This window comes from Sciurus carolinensis, chromosome 1 (genome assembly GCF_902686445.1).
Source record: "Sciurus carolinensis chromosome 1, mSciCar1.2, whole genome shotgun sequence".
NCBI classification, from domain to species: Eukaryota; Metazoa; Chordata; class Mammalia; order Rodentia; family Sciuridae; genus Sciurus; species Sciurus carolinensis.
Window position 1 is genome coordinate 119,723,792 of NC_062213.1, and position 18,819 is coordinate 119,742,610.

Sequence of the window (18,819 nt, forward strand, 5' to 3'; positions counted from 1 at the left end):
GGCTCCCAGCGGAGGGCGGGGCATACGAGGGGCGCAGAAAGAAGTGGCAACTACGGCGGGATCTGCAGAGCTGAGCCAGGTGGAGTACCACCACCTGAACTCAGGAAGAAAATTCTGATGTAGCGACATGGCAGACTGGGCTGGCTGAGAGGTCGAGCCCGCTCACACCGACCGCCTACGACCAATGTTCCCGGATGCACTGGAGTCCAGCGCCTGCCCCTTCGCCATTAACACCCTGTAGGCATTATTAGGTACTCGAGCAGTAGGTTAGCAGTGCTTTAGAACCCAGGCGGCCACGTGTTCTCCCGCGGGTGCGCAGGAAGCCCAAGTGATGGCTTTGCCGGCTGAACGCTGCGGGCACCTAAATCCTTGTAATCCGTCCCTTCCCCGAAAACAGCGCCCGATCCTCTGTACTGTCACGCGGAAGGCGATCTTTCTGAAGGACTTGAAGGTATTTAAAAGAAGCCCTTTACAAAGAGGTCATACTGAATTGAGGTTTGGTTAATGCATTGCTTCCCGCACGATCTAAATGCGCTGACACCCCGAAACTGTAATTCATACACGTCCTTTTCGCTTCCAGGTCATCCCCGGGGCAGCAGCTGCCAATATCATCCTTGTCAGAACCTCACTGCCCGTATTGGGAAAATGCAGATTGAACCTGGCTCCGTGGGGCCTAAGGGTGTGCTGGGCACCGGGAAGCGAGTCCCGGGGGCCTTGACTGGGCAGTCACCACCGCGGGAAACACTCCTTTGGACACCTTTTCGGGAAATTATTTGAGTAAAGTCAGGTGGTCTGTCACGTGAATGGTTAAAAGTTGTTACCTTGCAGAAGAAGTGGGAGGGGGCGGGGAGGAAGAACTGGCTTTTGGAGCTTGGCTGGAAACTACAAAACCGAGCTTCTTGGGAATTCCTTTTAGTCTAACAGGAAGTGGAGCGTCACCAAATAGGAGGGGTGGCCACTCAGTACCTGTCCCCTGCTTCAGGCGCTCACTTTGCGGGCGGCCGTTTCCCAGGTTATCAATCCAACGAATGATGCACGCTGCTTGGTTTCGGAAAAAGGAAAAAACAAAAATGAGCAAGCGAGACGCCCCTTCCGTTTATGCTAACCAAGCTACAAGCAAATAAATCGGTGGCCCCACTGCAATTTTCTGCACTCGAGGTGAGGAGACAGCAAAATGCTCTCGCGCTACAATTTTTTTTGCAGGGTATATGCATGTTTGCTCTCGTTCTTGGAACTTTCCATGTGAGGGGTAGTAATTCTTCAGTTGATTTTTGAAAAATGTAGGTATTCTGCATTTTTAAAAAACGTTCATGTTTTCAAGGTGCTGTGTAAAAACTGCTAGGTTCCACGAATTAAGTTCTGGGAAGAGTATTTTGTCTTTGCCTTTTTTAGCGTCTGTTTCATTATTTTAATTTAAACATAAAAACATTTTCAATTAGTAGCATTTACTTTTATAGGAAGCTTTTATATTTGTATAGAATGAATTTTACTCGACCATGCTGCTGGGAAAACCTTAATTGGGTGAAAACTAGGTAGTTCAATGATAAATGTTTTCATAGCAATCCAATTTTTTCTTCAAAAGTGCCTTATTTCAGTACTATTTAAAGAAAGGGATATAGACATAATCAAATTTCAGTAGCCAAGTTCTCTAATCAAGCTCATCTGCAATTTGAGCCTGTTTTTTTTTTTTCTGCCTTTGAAAATTAATTCTGCGTTTTACATTGTACTGGTACAAATCTGAAATTTCTCAGCAGGTTTATAGAGAAACCTACATTACCCTTTTGAGACAGTTTTGAATATGTTGAAAAAATTGAAGCTTATTTTCAGTTACATCAACTTACAGAGACTCTTGAATTCCCCACTCTGCCCCAAAGATATCACCATGTGGACCGTCTCCTTTCAAAAATGATAATGTTACTTCACATCTTTCAGTTTTGAACTGCATAATGGCCAAACTCAATACTAAAAGCATTTTTATGTGCAAATAAATATGTAGATGAACAATTTAAATCAGGAAAAGTTCTATGATGGAAATATTCCACTGTGCCTTACTTCATTATCTTAAAATAATACTTGTCCCACACATGTTAACCTATATATGTTGTCATGTCAAAAGTCATTTAATGACTACTATGTGACAGATTCTGAGCTGGTCTTGGGATACAAAGTCTGGTAAGTTAAAGTTCTTTCCCTGGAAGAATTTTTATGGAGAGGAGTTGAGGTGAAGAGAAGGATAGGTTGATCAGTCTAGTATTTTAGAACTGTGTGATGTGTAAGTTGTACCCATGAGATGCTCTTGGAGCAATGAGGGCTAAATCTATCACCAAATCAGTCTTTTTGTATATCCTAACTCATTCCTTTTTCCCCTATAGTAATAATTTTATTATGCAAGAACATGATTTTGGAAATAAAAAATGATTCATTAGCTCTATTTAGGCGGTCACTGTCTTGCAAGTCTCCAGATATAGTATTCAAAACTCTACAGTTAAAATTCTTAGTGTTTTCATATGTTACAAGATTAAATGGATTTTTAAGATCATAAAATATAATAATGAATATTTTGATACTAATAAATGCATTTCTGCTGTGAATTCTTAAATGTTTGTTTATATCATCAACTAATTACATTAGGTTAACTGCATATTCTATGGGAGACCTGTGATTAAAGACTGAGAAATGAAAGCAGAGAGCATGAAGGGGCAAGATTTCCTCTCCCACCATGGTTTCTCGTTTCCAGCAATAACCAGCAAGAATGGGAAGGATGCCATCTCTCATCCTCGGTCATCTACCCTCACCCTATTTTAGACCCATGATTTTTTAGGTGAATCAAATTGAGTGCCCTATGAACTGCTGGTGAGAAAAGAGTTGTGGTAGTGGATTAGAGTATAGATATATGTAAATCCAGAAACAGATACAAATGCAAGTTTCTTATGTCTTAAGAGGTTTACTCCAAGGCATATTATGCTCTGGCGTCAGATGTGTAAGCATAGGTGGTCAAAATGATGCTAGTTTTTTCTGAATCTGGATCCTCAAGAAAGATGAAAACAAAAAAATGTAGCACTGTTAGCACCAACCCACAGGAAGCCATTTTAGAACACAGAATAGCAAATTCTAATTTACAAATAATGTAAACAGTAGGGACATTAGCATTAAAAGCATTGCTATTTTTTTCATTGTCTGCTGATGAACAAAATATCACAGAAAACTCTTTTTTCTTAGTAGTGCCAAGAGAGCTTATGCCTATCAATCACTGAAGCCATAAAAAGTTTTCTGAAAAGTTAATCACACAATGAGGTAAGTAGCAGTTTTTGTTTTTTTTTTGGTTTTTTTTGCTTTTTAAAAGAACATAGTGAAACATTTTCAAGTGTATAGTTCAGTACCATCAAGTGCTTTTACATTGCTGTGTCACTAATCTTCAGAACTTTTCACCTTGTAAAACCAATTTACATATCTATTAAACAACAACTGTCCATTATCCTTCTACCACCATCCCCTGGCAAGTCTACTATCTCGTTCCATGAATTTGACTTTCCTGGATATCTCATTTATGTGGACTAATACAATATTTGTCCTATTTGTGACTGGGCCAATTTCACAAGGAATAATGTTCTCAACGTTTATGCATGTTTAGCATGTATCAGAATTCCCTTTCTTTTCAAGTACAAATACTCCATCAGATGTATATGCCACATTTTCTGAATGGATTATACATTCATTGATAGACATTTGGTTTGCTTCTGTCTTTTGCTATTGATGATGATGGTGCTATGAATGTAGGTAAAGTACAAGAATTTTTTATCTGAGAAAAATTATCTTCTATAAAGGAATTTTTGTTTTTTTGAAGATAAAAGTCCTTACTTGAGCCAGAGCCTGTTAGAAAATACCTTAAGGCCTCCTTTAGAACAGATACATTAAAATACTACTCCAGATTATAAAATGAAGTCAGTACATATACTGTGTGTGTGTGTGTGTGTGTGTGTGTGTGCGCGTGCGTGCGTGTGCGCGCGCGCTGTGGATAGAACCTATGGCCTCATGCTTTCTAAGTATGCACTGTACCACTGAGCTATATACCCCCAGCCCCAATACCTATAAGTTTGAAATATTGTTGTAAACTAGAATAAAGTTGAAAATAGACCTTGCAGATGACAAAGATAATTCAAAGTTGACTCAAGTGCTGGAGATATTTTGTTTTCCTTCTTACTAAATATTTGAAACATTACCAAGTTGAGGTATTGTATAATATGAAGAAAGGACAACTGTAACAACTTTCTTTACTAGTGCTAAGCTCAGTGAGGGAAGGAACTACCCCTGCCTGCTTGTGGTGCCTGACAGTGCTAAACACATGATATATGTTAACTGTTATTTGACTTTTCCTAAGAACATGAGGAAGTTCACATAGATTAGATTGCTTCTACTTCAAATTTGAAATCTGAAAATATTTATAAGCCATAATTCATTTATATGAAATCTGTTTCTCTTAGAGAAGTGATTTTGGAAGTGCTGAAAATCAGTGTTGGGTAAAAAGGAGAGGTTCCATAGAATATTCCAAGGACCTGTTGCCTAATAGTCTTGTCCCTCCTCACCCCCTCCCCGGCCTTTTCCTATGACTAAAACAGATGCAGGTTCAAATGAAAGCCTCCAGTAGCCTAGAATGAGAAAAGTAATCTATTTGCAGATATGTTTGGTTTCTCTTTGACTCATTTCTGGAACTAATTTTGCATTGGACTATACTAAGCTAAAGATGCCTTTCTATTTCTAGCTTTTTTCAAAGGATTTATTGACTCCTTGGATTGTTAGAAGTTATTGGTATACCTTTTAGTAATAAGGCCACCCTTAATCCCAGCCTAGTAGTTGTCTGTTGAATTGATCATCTCCAAACATCTTAGTCATCATCATTATCATCATCAGGAGCAACAATTAATTGACAATTCAGGAGGAAGATTCCAGACTAGCAAGAAATTTCTTCTCACATAATTCACACCTATGCATTTCACAAATAGGGAGGACTTTATTGTCTGTCTCAGTAACAAATGACTGGATTGAAGGAGGCAGGTGATGCTTTGAAAATACTATACATAATGTTTACATGTTATTTCCCCTTAATCAATAATAGTAAAGCATACTCCAACTAATTAATAGTGTTGAAAAAATATGATGAATACAGGAAAGGGAAGAGGAAAACTAGAAAATACCAGAACTAATGAGCAACTTTCACCATGGATAAGGGGGTGAGATCACAAAGGGAAAAATAGAAGCACAGGTTTTTATTTACTGATATCCCTATTCTAAATGTTGCCCTTGTTATCCATAAAGAAATGGCCCAACCTGGCTGTCAACAGGAGGACCTGATAGGTAATATAATCAGTACAGAAATACTTTTTTCACAGCTTGTACTGAGAAATGAACTGTTTCAGTAGCATCTATATATTCAAATGTGATGCTGTGATAAATGTAGCTATTTCTCAATATGTTTTAATAATTCTTTTTCAGAACTGTAGTTTCAAAAATGTAGTAAAGACAGAACTAGGCCTTTGAAATGATAGGGTTTTTAAATAGTTATCAATCATTTACATATACACATATGATTAGTTATACTGTACATAGAAAAGATGGATCACTTTAATAGTCTGTAATACAGTTCATCTAGATTATGAGGATCCATTCATAGCACTCTAAGTTTTAAATTCTTTTTAGATATACATGACAGTATAGTGATCACTGTATAATTAATTGATTTTTTTTTCTTTTCTTTTTTTTTTTTTTTTGCAGTGCTGGGGATTGAACCCAGGGGCCTTGTGCTTATGAGACAAGCACTCTACCAACTGAGCTATCTCCCCAGCCCTAATTAATTGATAATGAGTACAAGATCACAAGATGAATCTGTGATACTACAGGGATCCTTTTATCATTATATGGCTATTCCTATTCCTGCTTTTCCTATTGTACTTATAGTTAATACAAAACAATTTAAATTATTTTGATTTTTTTTGACTTGCAGAAAAAGTAACAGGAGTTAAGAATCTCATAAGAGTGGATGGACTCTTTAGGGAAAAAAAGTAAGATGAAATCATTTCAGAAGGAAAGAATAGAATTAGGATAGAATTGGTAGAAAATGAGAAGAGCTACATGGCATTTATAAAATAACAATAAGGGGCTAGGGTTGTGGCTCAGTAATATAGTACTTGCCTAGCATGGGTGAGGCACTGGGTTCAGTCCTTGGCCCCACATAAAAATAAATAAAATAAAGGTATTATGTCCCCTCTACAAATAAAAATATTTTTAAAAATAAAAAATGTTTTAAAATAACATAATAAAATTTTTAAAAATAATTTTTAAAATAAATTTTTTAAAATATCCTGAAAAAGGATAAGATTCTTAAGTTTAAACCTATTTGGAGAATACTATATAACCTGGGGAAAAAACATGAAATAAAGTGACCTTTCATGTTCTCTTTCTGGCATTTTGTATTGTACAATGACATAAATTCTTGTTTATACTGATTAAATTTTAATGGAAAAGACTTACTCTAGCCAATAGTGAACTTAGTTTTTCTTTTTCTGCCAGTCATCCCAAAGTCTATAGTTTATGTCACTTTGAGAACCCAAACTAAAGTTTCATTTGTCAACGAGGTGAGACTTTTTATCTGCTAAATCAGGTTTGCTGCCTCCCTGATTAAGTAATATTTTTAAAAAAATTTTTTGTAGTTGTAATATGGACAGAATGCCTTTATTAACATAAACAAATAAGTTTGTTTATTTTTATGCAGTGCTGAGGATCAAACCCAGTGCCTCACACATGCTAGGCTAGCATTCTGCCACTGAGCTACAGCCTCAGCCCTAAGTAATATATTTTTTGGTGATTGTCACATCTTAAACCTCCCCTGGGAGTTTTACCTGGAGGTAAAGTTTTACCTAGTACAACAAATACTCCTAAGGCAGATTAGTTCATCAAGAGCTTCCACGGGAACAGGAATATCCAAAGATATTTCAATGCTAATATCTTTGGAAAGAGGTGAAAAAAAATCAGAGATTGGAGGCATCTTTTATTTATGAAGCAGCCTGGCCAAAGAACTGAAAATAGAAAGGTGACTGGTATGTTGTGGGCTTAAGGTCACATTTCAAGACAGGCTCTCCTAGTTACCAGATGGGTGGTGACCCTGGTCTTTTACATGGGGAAAGGTTTCTTGTGTATTGTCTAGTCTTAATTGGGCCTTAATCTGCATTTAATTTTAGTTTATTTTCCTAAAGTTTTAGGCACCATTTTGAAGGTTAGGGCACTTTGAACATTAATTCCCGTTCAACTGCAAAGAGTTATTAGCACTTACTCAAAAAATGAACCAGACAGTGTTCTGGACTATCTTGACTGCCATAACTTCCTCAAGAGACATTCAGATTGAAAAAGATGCTGGGGGCACAGTTGTGATGCTTGGAAGCAAGGTCTAGCACTACTATGTTCAGAGTTCCCAGGAGCATGGAGGAAGGAGAGCAACAAGGGCAACTTTCACAGCACAGGTGATCTTGAAAGGGATGTGGCATGGGGGTTGTCAGATGGAGAGAAGGAAGGGCTTTGTAGATAGAGAAAACAGCACAAGCCAGTACAGGTAGTTACGGAATAGCTTGCTCTATGCAGAAACTGGTGAGGAGAAAGACCTTTTGGAATTTGGTATCATGTGCCCCTTTGCCCTTTGAACAATATCATGCATGCCATAAACCTGGCCAGGAATTGCTCATCAGTTGAATAACTGTCTCTTCCAACTCTCATATGCACATAGAAGGAAAATCCAGATTCTGAATTAACCTGTATATTCTACCTTGGAATGATTTTATTTCTTGGCAGCTGTAGGCCCTTTCGTGAGCATCTATATTCCATAATCATCAGTTTTTAAGCAAGCGCATACCCTAGAGGATGAGCTGGAGGAGAAGCAATCTGCCTAGTATCAGACAAATCTCAGTGAAATAGTAGCATAGTTATCATTCTCCTACTATCTGTGGCATACAAATGAAAATAAAAGCTTCTCATCGTATGATGCCAACCTGCTCTTTGCACTTCTCCTTTACAAGTTGAAGACAACTAATTTTTGTTCATGCCATACTCTGTCATATTTGTTTACACATTCTCTCTGGATAATTATTGCTCTTCCAGTCTCAGGAAGCTAGGCCTGAGGAAAGAATTCTCAACAGTGCTCCATCTAGGGAACTTTAATAGATGATGTAGTAAATAATCAAATAGCAGATCTTTGAAAATTCAAATTGCTGGTTCACTTAAAGACATACATGAGAATATATGTAACTGTTGCTTCATAGACTATGTATTATTTATTTTCGTATTTGACCTTATGTCCATGTTTAAGAAAAAAATAACGTCAGACAATGTTTCAATTCTCAGATATTTAAATATTTCTGACATAATACCCCAACAGTTCCACAAGGAAGAATTTTTGTTTTTCTGACATTTACAGTGTTATCAAGTTATATTTAATCTAAAGTCATAGGGATGAGAGATGGGCAGAAAGATAATAGACTAAGAGGTATCCAATCCTTCTTTGAATGAGACAGGGTGTCGGTAAATATATAAAGACATAATTTTAAAAAGGAAAATTTAGGAATCAAGGTCAGGAGAACTGGGAGGCGCCTACATTTCTTTCTTGGTTTCTTATGGCTAAGACACAGGTTATCCAGATATGCGCTGTCTCATTCAAAACCCAAAGCTCTGAATTGATGGTAGGTTCTTTTCTTTAGAAAAGAAAAGAAGAAAGCTATCAACTGTGAAGTCCATATAGCCATAAAGTCATTATTACTCTCCAAACTATATTAAGCTGTTTCTGATGGGCTCACAGTACAGTCTAGACTTCAGCTGTCTCATAGTGTAGTGTGTCATTTGCAGTACAGTCTTTAAAGTTCTCTCTTGCTTTTCCATACAAACTAAAAATTTACATAATTTTTATTAGATTGAATTATTTTAATAAATGCAAAATGAAATATTTACAATATTTCTAAAAATATAAATTATTTATCATATCTTCTGAAACCTTTCTGATACAGGTAAAGTAGGGGATTAGAAGTTTTTTGCAAGAGTAATTTTCTATACTGGGTAAAAAGAATAAACTGCTACTTAAAAATATAAAAGTGAAGTAGTCACTCATGAGTATCTTTGGACATTATTTATTTACATAATCTACAGTAATTAATCTTTATTACTTTTTCCTCTACTAAATTGCCAGATAGTAAGCTATCAATGTCTACTTTAGAACTAGATACTTCCACATGCAGAAAAGAAAGATCATCTTGTTTGGATACACTTCACTGCAGTTTTCCGAGTGGTTCTTTCCTCTAAGTGTTTTATCTGGCCATTCTTAGGTAGTACTGAAAATGTTTTATGGACCTGCCTTTGATTCAGTATTAAAAGAATTTTAAAAGCCTTTGAATCAAGATTATTAATTCATATGGTTTGTCTTTAGTTGACTATATTAACAGTAAGTGTTGTTTTAGTAAGAGGGTACGGTACATAAGATGAAAATTTTGTACTCTAAAGCCTTAAATTAATGTCCTTGAAAAATAATCATAGTAAAGCTGAGGTTACTTCAGAAATAATTTATTTAGTTCATGTTATATAGTGAGGCCATGAGAGAAAAGGAAACATAAAAATTGCTTTTCTTAATAGAACAAACTACAGAAAAAGTCCAGGAGAGAATATCCCTAAAAGTTACTATGAAGGTAGCATTGCTTTTCCAGTCTCAACTGTTGAAAAGTGAGAGCCTGCTCGGACAATGACTATTCCCTTGTTCTTGTGAATAAGCTCTTCCTTTGCTTGCTCATGCCCCAGCACACTGTCACATCATGAAGGCATTGTTACCTTGGGAATTCTCTTTTCTCACAACTTCAAAGGGAAATGATAAAGGCTTGGCCTACATGGTCTGTGTCCCACAACAATAGAGAAAACTTTGTACAGTCACAAAATAACCCACAACATGAAACAGGTTCATGAAAAATGATGGTCACATTACCCCAACCACTGCAAAATCTCCTTAGTGAAAAACAAAAGGTTGATTGGACATCATTTGGTTATTTAGTTGGATATAATACTCCATTAGACAGGGAGATTTTGACTATTCTTAGGATTGCCTGTGGAATGATGGCCTAGAGGCAATTGCATAACTTTACCACGAGATATGAAATCAAGAGCTTAGATATTTCTGTGCATGTATACACAGTGTGCTTTTCCAAGAAGATAGAGAGAACCAAAAATAAGATGTACAGAAGCAGTGTTGTGCCAGGGAGAACAGTGACAGTGGCTGTGTGCCATTAGCATGGGTTAGCAGTCAGAAGTGGTTTCAAGTTTCATCATCTTTGTCAGTAAATGAGATATCTGTTTACAGTGTAGCCTAAAAAGAAAAGTTGTTCCAAAAGGAGCAAAAAAGGATAGACCATGGATCAAAGTCATCAAGAATAATATAAGTCTCATGCCTTCTGATTTTAAGAAAACTAATTTTTTTCTTAAAGGTGTTTTTAAATGTTGATTAGAAATTCCTTGATGATTTGTGTTTTCAGTCTTCTCATAAGTAAATTTCTTTGAATTATTCATTTTCCTCACTTCTTGATTTTGTACTTGCACAGAGTAGTAGAATAGATACGTGAGTCCTAGTGTATAAGGACCAGCTACCGTGGGACCAAAGTTAAAAGGCAGGCACATCCAGGATTGCACAGAGCACAGTTTATTAACTTAGGACAGAAGTGTGGTCTTGGGTGGAAGCAAGACCAGTTGGAGCCCTGCAATTTGGATCAGAATCAGGGGGTGTATATATGAGTTAGGACAAATGCAGTTTCATCCTCGCTGGAATGTACTTGGTTTATCTTAAGTTAACATCAAAGAGTCAGGCTCATCCTGGAGCTAGGTCCCTTTTAAAGCTCCACCTAGCACTCTAAGGGTTTTGTTTATGGTTTCTTGGGAAACTATGCAGGAAAACGGACTAGGGCTGCTTAGGGGGAATCATAATAGTTATGACTCAAGATGGCTGTAATCATGTCAAGCTAAATTCATACATTGCTAAAATGGATATGAATACTCAGTTGCTGAAATACAAAATAAGGACACACCTAAAAGACTTACAGAGGCTTGTGGAGGAATAAATATTCGGGAGTCAGAAGCAGAAATAGCAGAAAAATAAAAAATAAATCATTAGAAGACAATAATGCTATAATGGGAGGCAGCAAACATAGAAATTAAATTGTACGGAAGCCAGCAAATCAGTTCTAGGTTTCTATAAAATTATCTGTGGGATTTAACCTTTTCTTACATGTATAACTGAGAGATTTGATTACACAGAATTTTTTTGACCAGTGAAATAAATAAGCCACACTTATCTTTGTTCACTGCTCTTCTGTGGCCATTTCTTTAAGTCCTTTAAGTATCTAGAGGAAGAATAGAGAATATAATACCTGGGTATATAATACCTGTGCTCTGTATTGCAAGACAGGAAGCTCAGGAAACCTAACCTCAGTTCATCCCGAATTAGAATAGAGGAAGAACACCATAGCCTATAGGATGAACAACAACCTGAGCTCTGGGTGTCAATTTGCCTGACATAAATCCTAGCTCTGCTATTTAAATTGCTTGATTATCTTGGGAAAGTTACTTAATCTCTGTAAACATCTAAAATATTAAGCAAGAATAATAATAAAAGATAAATCAGATCCCATGAGTCTCCTGATCGGAATCCTCCAATCGCTTTCTGTCTTACTCAGGAGAAAATCCACATACATTATTGAGGCTGATAAGACCCCACATAATCTGGCCCTTGCTTATCATTATCATTCTGCTTTATTCCTCTCATAATCATACTTTCTTCATTACCATTATCCTAAATTACCTTTTGAATTTATCTGTCTCTCCCTACTCTTTGCTGCTAAGAGCAGACACCTTGTCTTATTCATTGCTATATCCACAGAACCTAGAACTATTCCTTCCACAGGGTGAGTACTCAGTATCTGTTTAATTTGTTGAATAAATACATACTATGGCATGTGAAGCACACTCTTAGTATACAGGACCTGATAAGGAATAAACCCTCCATAATTGTTTGCTGCTGCTGTTACTATTATCTTCTGCTTTATGTATTAGGGTTCCTATATCATTTTATTTGGAAAAAATTCTGCTACCAAAATATAAGTTTAAAATGATTGAATTACTAGAGGAAATATAATCTCTTTAAAAAATAATTCCAGATCCAGATTGTTAGAATAAAATGGGAAAATGCTGGGTTATTATTTGGGGTATATAAGATCTTTTGTCCACACCTATATATAAAAAAAAAAAAAAAGTGCAGAACCAAAAGGAAAGAATATTAGTCTATATTTTTTATCTCATAGGCTAACTCACTTATCATAGAGTAAAGGAGAACAATTTGAATCAGCCAAAATAATTTTGACCCTATCATCATTGAATAAAATATGAAAACATGGTGACTGGCAAGAATACCAACATTCTCTGTTTTATTCCCATTTCTACTCCAGGTGTTGCCCCCTCTGCAAACTTCCTGGGAGAGTAATGGGGATTCGAGTGCTTCGTTTTTCTTTGGTGATCATCCTTGTGCTACTACTGGTAGCTGGGGCTTTAACCAATTTACTTCCCAATGTCAAAGAAGACAAGATGCTCACTTTGCGCAGGGAGGTAAAATCCCAGGGCAAGTTCACTCTGGATTCTTTCACTCTCATCATGCAGACGTACAATAGAACAGATCTCTTGTTGAGACTTCTAAACCACTATCAGGCAGTACCACATCTGCACAAAGTAATTGTGGTATGGAACAATGTCGGGGAGAAGGGACCAGATGAGTTATGGAATTCTCTTGGACCTCATCCTGTTCCTGTGATCTTCAAACTACAAACCACAAACAGGATGAGAAATCGACTCCAAGCCTTTCCTGAGGTGGAAACCAATGGTGAGTTGAAGCTGGCTTCTGAGCCTGGAAAAGTTGCAGCTAACTAGAGCTAGGGTAGTGGGTTTCTGACATCCTGTCTATCTTAATGGTCTGGAGAAAAATGCAGGAATTTATTATAAGAAAATTCCTGAAAAGCTTGGTGAGCAGTTTCCAAGATCTTAAGAAGCAGTTTCCTGGGGAGGACATCATGTATGTCTCATTACAGCAATAACCAGGAGGTTAATATTGTAAAATAAATAAATAAAGATATGTGTACTATATATCATTGCATTACAGAATGCAGTAAGAAGCCATTTAGCTTATGCTGAATATAATTTTGTCACTCTCCTCACATTTGTAACAACTGCATGAGGTTTTAATTTGCTTAAAGAACCTTGACTTTATTTATTTATAGATTCATTAGTTTCTAGGATGATGAATGACAATTACATGATAATTTTCCTTTCAGGCAGTTATAAAATCAGTTATAATTCAAATAGCTTTTTTCTACTAGACATATTGCTCCAAGAATACATTTCTTATTTACTAATTGAGTTAGAAAATACTTCATTCAAATGATCTATGTAGACACAACTATATCTTACTACTTGTTTTCATTTCTAAACTGTTGAATATAAATTTTTTTCATTTCATTTCAGCGGTATTAATGGTAGACGATGACACACTCATTAGTGCCCAGGACCTTGTTTTTGCTTTCTCTGTTTGGCAGGTAATGTTGCTGTATTCTTTATGAAACATATGTAGTTTTATCTAGTGCTTAACTAGGGCAACATTGTTTAATGTGGGATCTACTCAAACAGTGTAGCTAGTACTTATCTAAAAGATAGGTAAAATTGTCATGGACTTACAAGGTTTCTGACCTTAGTTAAGCCAATCTAGACGTTATAGTATCTATCATCTATATTTAATTTATATTTTGGAATATTAGGGAAAAAAAGAACTGCAATTACCTTCCAGAGAACAGTGAGGAAATAATTTGGTGCAGCAAAGGCTAGAATGCATAGTTATTTTTCCATAGACCATAGACCATGTGTCTCAAATGAGAAATGTATTTCTGTATTAATATTACATATAACTTTTGGAGAAAGCGTATATTACATCAACAAAATTTAATTCTGAACAACGGCCTGGCTCTAGATGTAGATCTTCTTGACATAATGATTACATAATAAATAATGGTCTCATGACAATGGTTCTGATACCATTGTTTAGAAATTGTGCAATAATAATTTGGCATGTACCATAGTGATGGTAGGTTTTTATTGTTTTATTTTGTTTTTTTCCTAAATCCTAGCTTGAATAAATAGACATAAATTGTTCACTTGTTCTCCCATTAAATATGTGATCATAATTGCTGACTTTTATAAGTTCTACCACAGTTACCTAAAACCAGAACAGCATATAAATACTTTGAAGACTTGTAAAGTGATAAAACACTGTACTATCCAATAATTTGGTCTAATTTGCACCATAATAACTCTCCTTTCATTAGCTACTTGACGTACAACATTAGATATTAGTAGTAAGTGAACCCAGTACTCTGTAGATACCTACCAGTCTTCTAAAAGATTCAGTTTTTAACTTCATGCCTAGTGTAGTAATCAATAAATTGAATTTTTTTTTTCCATATCAGCAACTTTTTTCAGCCCTGTAAATAAAGACTTCTGGGCAAAAAGTTCTAATGTAATACTTTGAGATTTCTATTTAAGGTTGAAAAAAATCAATTTACCCAACATGTAAAGATAGGGGCAGGCAGAGTACAAAGACTGTGGTTAATTAGAACAATCTAACTGAACAATAAATAGATATAAATATAATTTTAAGTTTTATTAGTAAAAACATTAAAAACAGTTTCAATCCACTGCCCATTGTTCCATGCAGTGAGTCATTGTTGCCCTGCATATGCAATGATTTGGGGTCCATAGGCAAGCAGGATCAAAGAGATGTTCATCTGAGTCTTTGCAGATGCCTATTACCTCCACTTTCAGTGCTGTCCTTTATCCTTCTCTAGCCATCTGAAATTTCTTTCATTGTTTAGATTGTGTAGATGCTACCTCTCTGAAGCTTCCTGGCCTTTTTCCCTCACCCCCTGACCTTCTGCTTTGCTTCCAGCAACATAGTTGTCACTCTCTCCTCCATACTCCCATCACATTTACCCAGCTGCATTTACAGATTGCTCACAGCATTGTAATTCCTTGTTCACCTATCTGTATCATCCCCTCTCTAGACTATGAGTTCTTTGAAATAATATTTAACTCAGCCTAATTTGTGTTTATTCAATAAATGAATGAAACTCTTGCTATAAGAGTGAACTAAATTTTTCAATCTTTTAAGTGTCTTTCCTATGCTTCAGTGTATTTCTTTTGTTGATTTTTGTTTTATCTTTATTCACACCTTAATTGTATGAAGTGTTTGGCTGCCATTTGTTTTTCTCCTCAAAGATCTTGATTATATGTGCATGTGTAATTTATATAGTTACTTATTTATATTATCTTGTATTTTTAAAAAGGAAATACCCAAACTGAGAAAGGATAAAATATAACATTGGTTAAAATCAACAGTGATTTTCAAGAACATTAAAATCAACATGGAAAAACAGTAAAACCATATGTAATAGATCATAATTTTACATACTCCTAGGAGATTATAACATTTTTTCAAAATTGTTATATTGTATCTTGTCTCCTCCAATAAATAGCATTCCTGCAATCAGTTTTTCTTGCAGCAACTTGGAAGGACTAAAGTCATTTGTGAGTAGAATTTGTTAAGATCAGATGATGTTAGAATAGTGTGTAAGGTTAGAATTTTTTTTTTCAGAGAGATTTGGGGTATGATGGAATTGACCTGTTACCTTATCAGGACACAGATTTATGAAGTTGCCTGGAGTTAGATGAAATTAAGATTCATATATGGATAATAAAGAAAAGTTGACTAATCAGTTCCAGTCTTTCATAATAAATGGCCTTTTTCACTTATGTCTACTCTAAATAAATGTCATACTTAATTATTTTTTTTCCCTCTTTTCAGCAATTCCCTGATCAAATTGTAGGATTCGTTCCTAGAAAGCATGTCTCTACTTTATCAGGTATCTATAGTTATGGAGGTTTTGAACTACAAACACCAGGGTTTGGAAATGGTGACCAGTACTCCATGGTGCTGATTGGAGCCTCGTTCTTCAATAGTAAATATCTTGAACTCTTTCAGAGACAACCTGCAACTGTCTATGCTTTGATAGATGAAACTCAAAACTGTGATGATATTGCCATGAATTTTATCATTGCCAAGCACATTGGGAAGACTTCAGGGATATTTGTGAAACCTGTAAACATGGGTAATTTGGAAAAAGAAACCAATGGTGGCTATTCTGGAATGTGGCATCGAGCTGAGCACTTTCTGCAGAGGTCTTATTGTATAAATAAGCTTGTTAGTATCTATGATGGCATGCCCTTAAAATACTCCAACATTATGATTTCCCAGTTTGGTTTCCCATATGCCAACCACAAAAGTAAAATGTGAAAGTAAAACACAAACAAACCTGAAAACTGCTTGGTATTTGAGTAACTTCTCCATGCTATGTATTTTTGTTCTTAAGCAACATCATGAATTTTTTTCTTTTCTAGAAGTCTCTACAATAGAAAAAAATATGCAGCACTTCTAGAATATAAAATTCACATTAACTTCAAAAACCAAGAAGCTAGTTTATCTACCTAGGTCTTTTCATGAAGAGTTTTCATCCAAGGTTGTAATGCCTTGGTTAACAGTTTTATTGTTTACATCTCAAGACTGTTTATAATTGCTTTGATTCCTGGCATTTGCCTTAACGACCTATAGCAAGCTGTTTCCAGAATTGGAAACTCAAGAAAGGCATTTCTCAGCTTTTTCACTAAGGCTGATTGTTTTAATTTGAAGCCTGAAATGCCTCTTTAGGAAAAGCCTGCAGTATAAGGAAAAGCCATGTGAGGAGAGAATTTTCAATCCCTTATGAAAACACAGAAAAGATGACCCTTCCAGAGTTAGCTCTGCCCAGCATGGTTTGGATGCAACATTCTGTGTTGTTGTTTTTATTGCTAAGTCTGCTGTGACTGGGAGCATAAGTTTTAGTAACTAAAGGATGTCTAGTTGTTTGCTTGATTTTTGTGAGTCACTGCATGGATCACCCAAAAATGCAGCCTGTGTTTCTTATATGCAACTTAAGTGCAGCAAGGAGTAAATGTGTTACTGCATTTTGTGACTGAATCTGATTTGAAGAATGTACATTAATTCTTATACTTTACATGAAGTATGTTTAAAAAACGTGTAAAATAACTTGGAAGAATGAGTAAGGAACTAGCAGAAGTGAAAATCCTCAATATCAAAAGATTTTTATTATTAAAGTGTGGGTTATCTTATGAATACTAAATAGCTGTAAGTATTACATACAAATGCTTGCATTCAGAACTTTTTTTCCTTTGAATAAGATCCAAGGCACTATTCATCATGATGAAATTTCAATTGCATAGATATAAGAAAAAATGAGAACTGAGTCATAGCAGAAATTCTATAGGGAGTCCACATCAGTTTATTGTTAAGATTGCCCACTCTGTTCTGTGAATCAATGTCTATGTCCCACCCAGTCTATGATTAGTTGTTCACCACTACTGACAAGGGGTACTTAATTAGGCCTCCATCACTTTTTCTTCCTCCTCCTTCTCACCCTCCTCCTCTTCTACCACACTGCCTTCTCAACACAATGCCTGTATACTCTCAAAGTTGCAAGTATAGTAAAATAATCATGTTAATGTTCCAACATTGAGGTCATTGTGCAGTTAGTTCATTATATGTTTTGTTTTGTTTTGTTTTGTTTGTTTGTTTTTACCCTGGAGTGTATACATGTCAATGTGGTCAGGCTAAAAAACATTGTTTTGAAACCTCACTAAAAATCAGTAATGTCAATCATCTGCTTTCCCCAACCCTGTCCAATACCTTTTTGCCTTCTGTCAGATAAATAAATAAACTTTAACCCTCAGTGTTTGTATGTTGATTAAGCAGATTCACGTTTTTGTGACTGGTGTTTTTGTAAAATTCTTCATATTTTGATATATTGCTAAGGATGAAGGAGAAAAATCAGCTACTTAGTCCATGAAAAAATTTCCCATTAGGAAAATATTTCCCGATTTCATTTCCCATTTTGTGTTTTTAAACTTCCCTTAAGTATGGCATAAGTTAATTAGATCATGTTTTCAGATATCATAGGGCAAATATTCGGTCCAGAATCTTGCTTTGTGGCTAGACTTCTACTAACACCATCTTTCCCCGAACTGCTCCTACTCTTGCCCCACATGATCCAGAAAAGAGATACTCAGGCTAAGCAGTGCATATAAGCATTAGAGGTTAAGAGTTAAGTGTGTAGGTTTTGCCATTAAGAGTACTTGGGAGGGGGGTGGGGAGATAGCTCAGTCGGTAGAGTGCTTGCCTTGTAAGCACAAGGCCCTGGGTTCGATCCCCAGCACACCCCCAAAAAAAAAGAGTACTTGGGGTTGGGGATGTAGCTCACTGGTACAATCCCCAGACCACCACCACCACCACACACACACACCAAAACAAAGCAAAACAGTACTTGAACTCAGATCCTTGCTAGTCCTTACATTTACTGTACCATTCAGCATCAGTTTCCTTATTTGTGAAATGAGAATATCTACCCAAGTTTTAAGGAACAAAGGAGATGTCTAACATAAATATAGCAAATGCCTTGCCCATTTTAGATATTCAAAAAATGAAAGCTGTTGGAATGATGGTGTTACTGATTGTGAGGGCAAATTTAACCCCACAACTCACCCCCTTGGTAGAGAAAAGCCCTGCATCTACCAGTTGAGATATTCAAAAAATTGTTTCTGTGTAACATT

At 36.0% G+C, this 18,819-nt stretch overlaps 1 protein-coding gene and 1 non-coding gene across 7 annotated transcripts; both read left to right on the forward strand.

Moving 5' to 3' along the window:
* Positions 1 to 21: 21 nt before the first annotated feature.
* On the forward strand, positions 22 to 17,966 carry Extl2 (exostosin like glycosyltransferase 2). Of its 6 annotated transcripts, none has more exons than XM_047521820.1 (7): positions 22 to 451; positions 581 to 1,158; positions 2,632 to 2,821; positions 3,220 to 3,294; positions 12,510 to 12,937; positions 13,576 to 13,646; positions 15,965 to 17,966. In XM_047521820.1, the coding sequence occupies exons 4-7, from the start codon at positions 3,290 to 3,292 to the stop codon at positions 16,451 to 16,453; spliced, it is 993 nt and encodes a 330-aa protein (XP_047377776.1). In that variant the 5' UTR covers positions 22 to 451; positions 581 to 1,158; positions 2,632 to 2,821; positions 3,220 to 3,289; the 3' UTR covers positions 16,454 to 17,966. The 6 variants fall into 6 exon arrangements, with proteins under 6 accessions (XP_047377776.1, XP_047377778.1, XP_047377773.1 ...); XM_047521822.1 differs by having other exon boundaries at positions 3,223 to 3,294; XM_047521817.1 differs by lacking the exon at positions 2,632 to 2,821 and having other exon boundaries at positions 581 to 777; positions 983 to 1,158.
* A 386-nt stretch (positions 17,967 to 18,352) lies between these two features.
* On the forward strand, positions 18,353 to 18,433 carry Trnat-ugu (transfer RNA threonine (anticodon UGU)). The gene has a single exon. It is a non-coding gene; the product is annotated as a tRNA-Thr (tRNA).
* Positions 18,434 to 18,819: the final 386 nt, after the last annotated feature.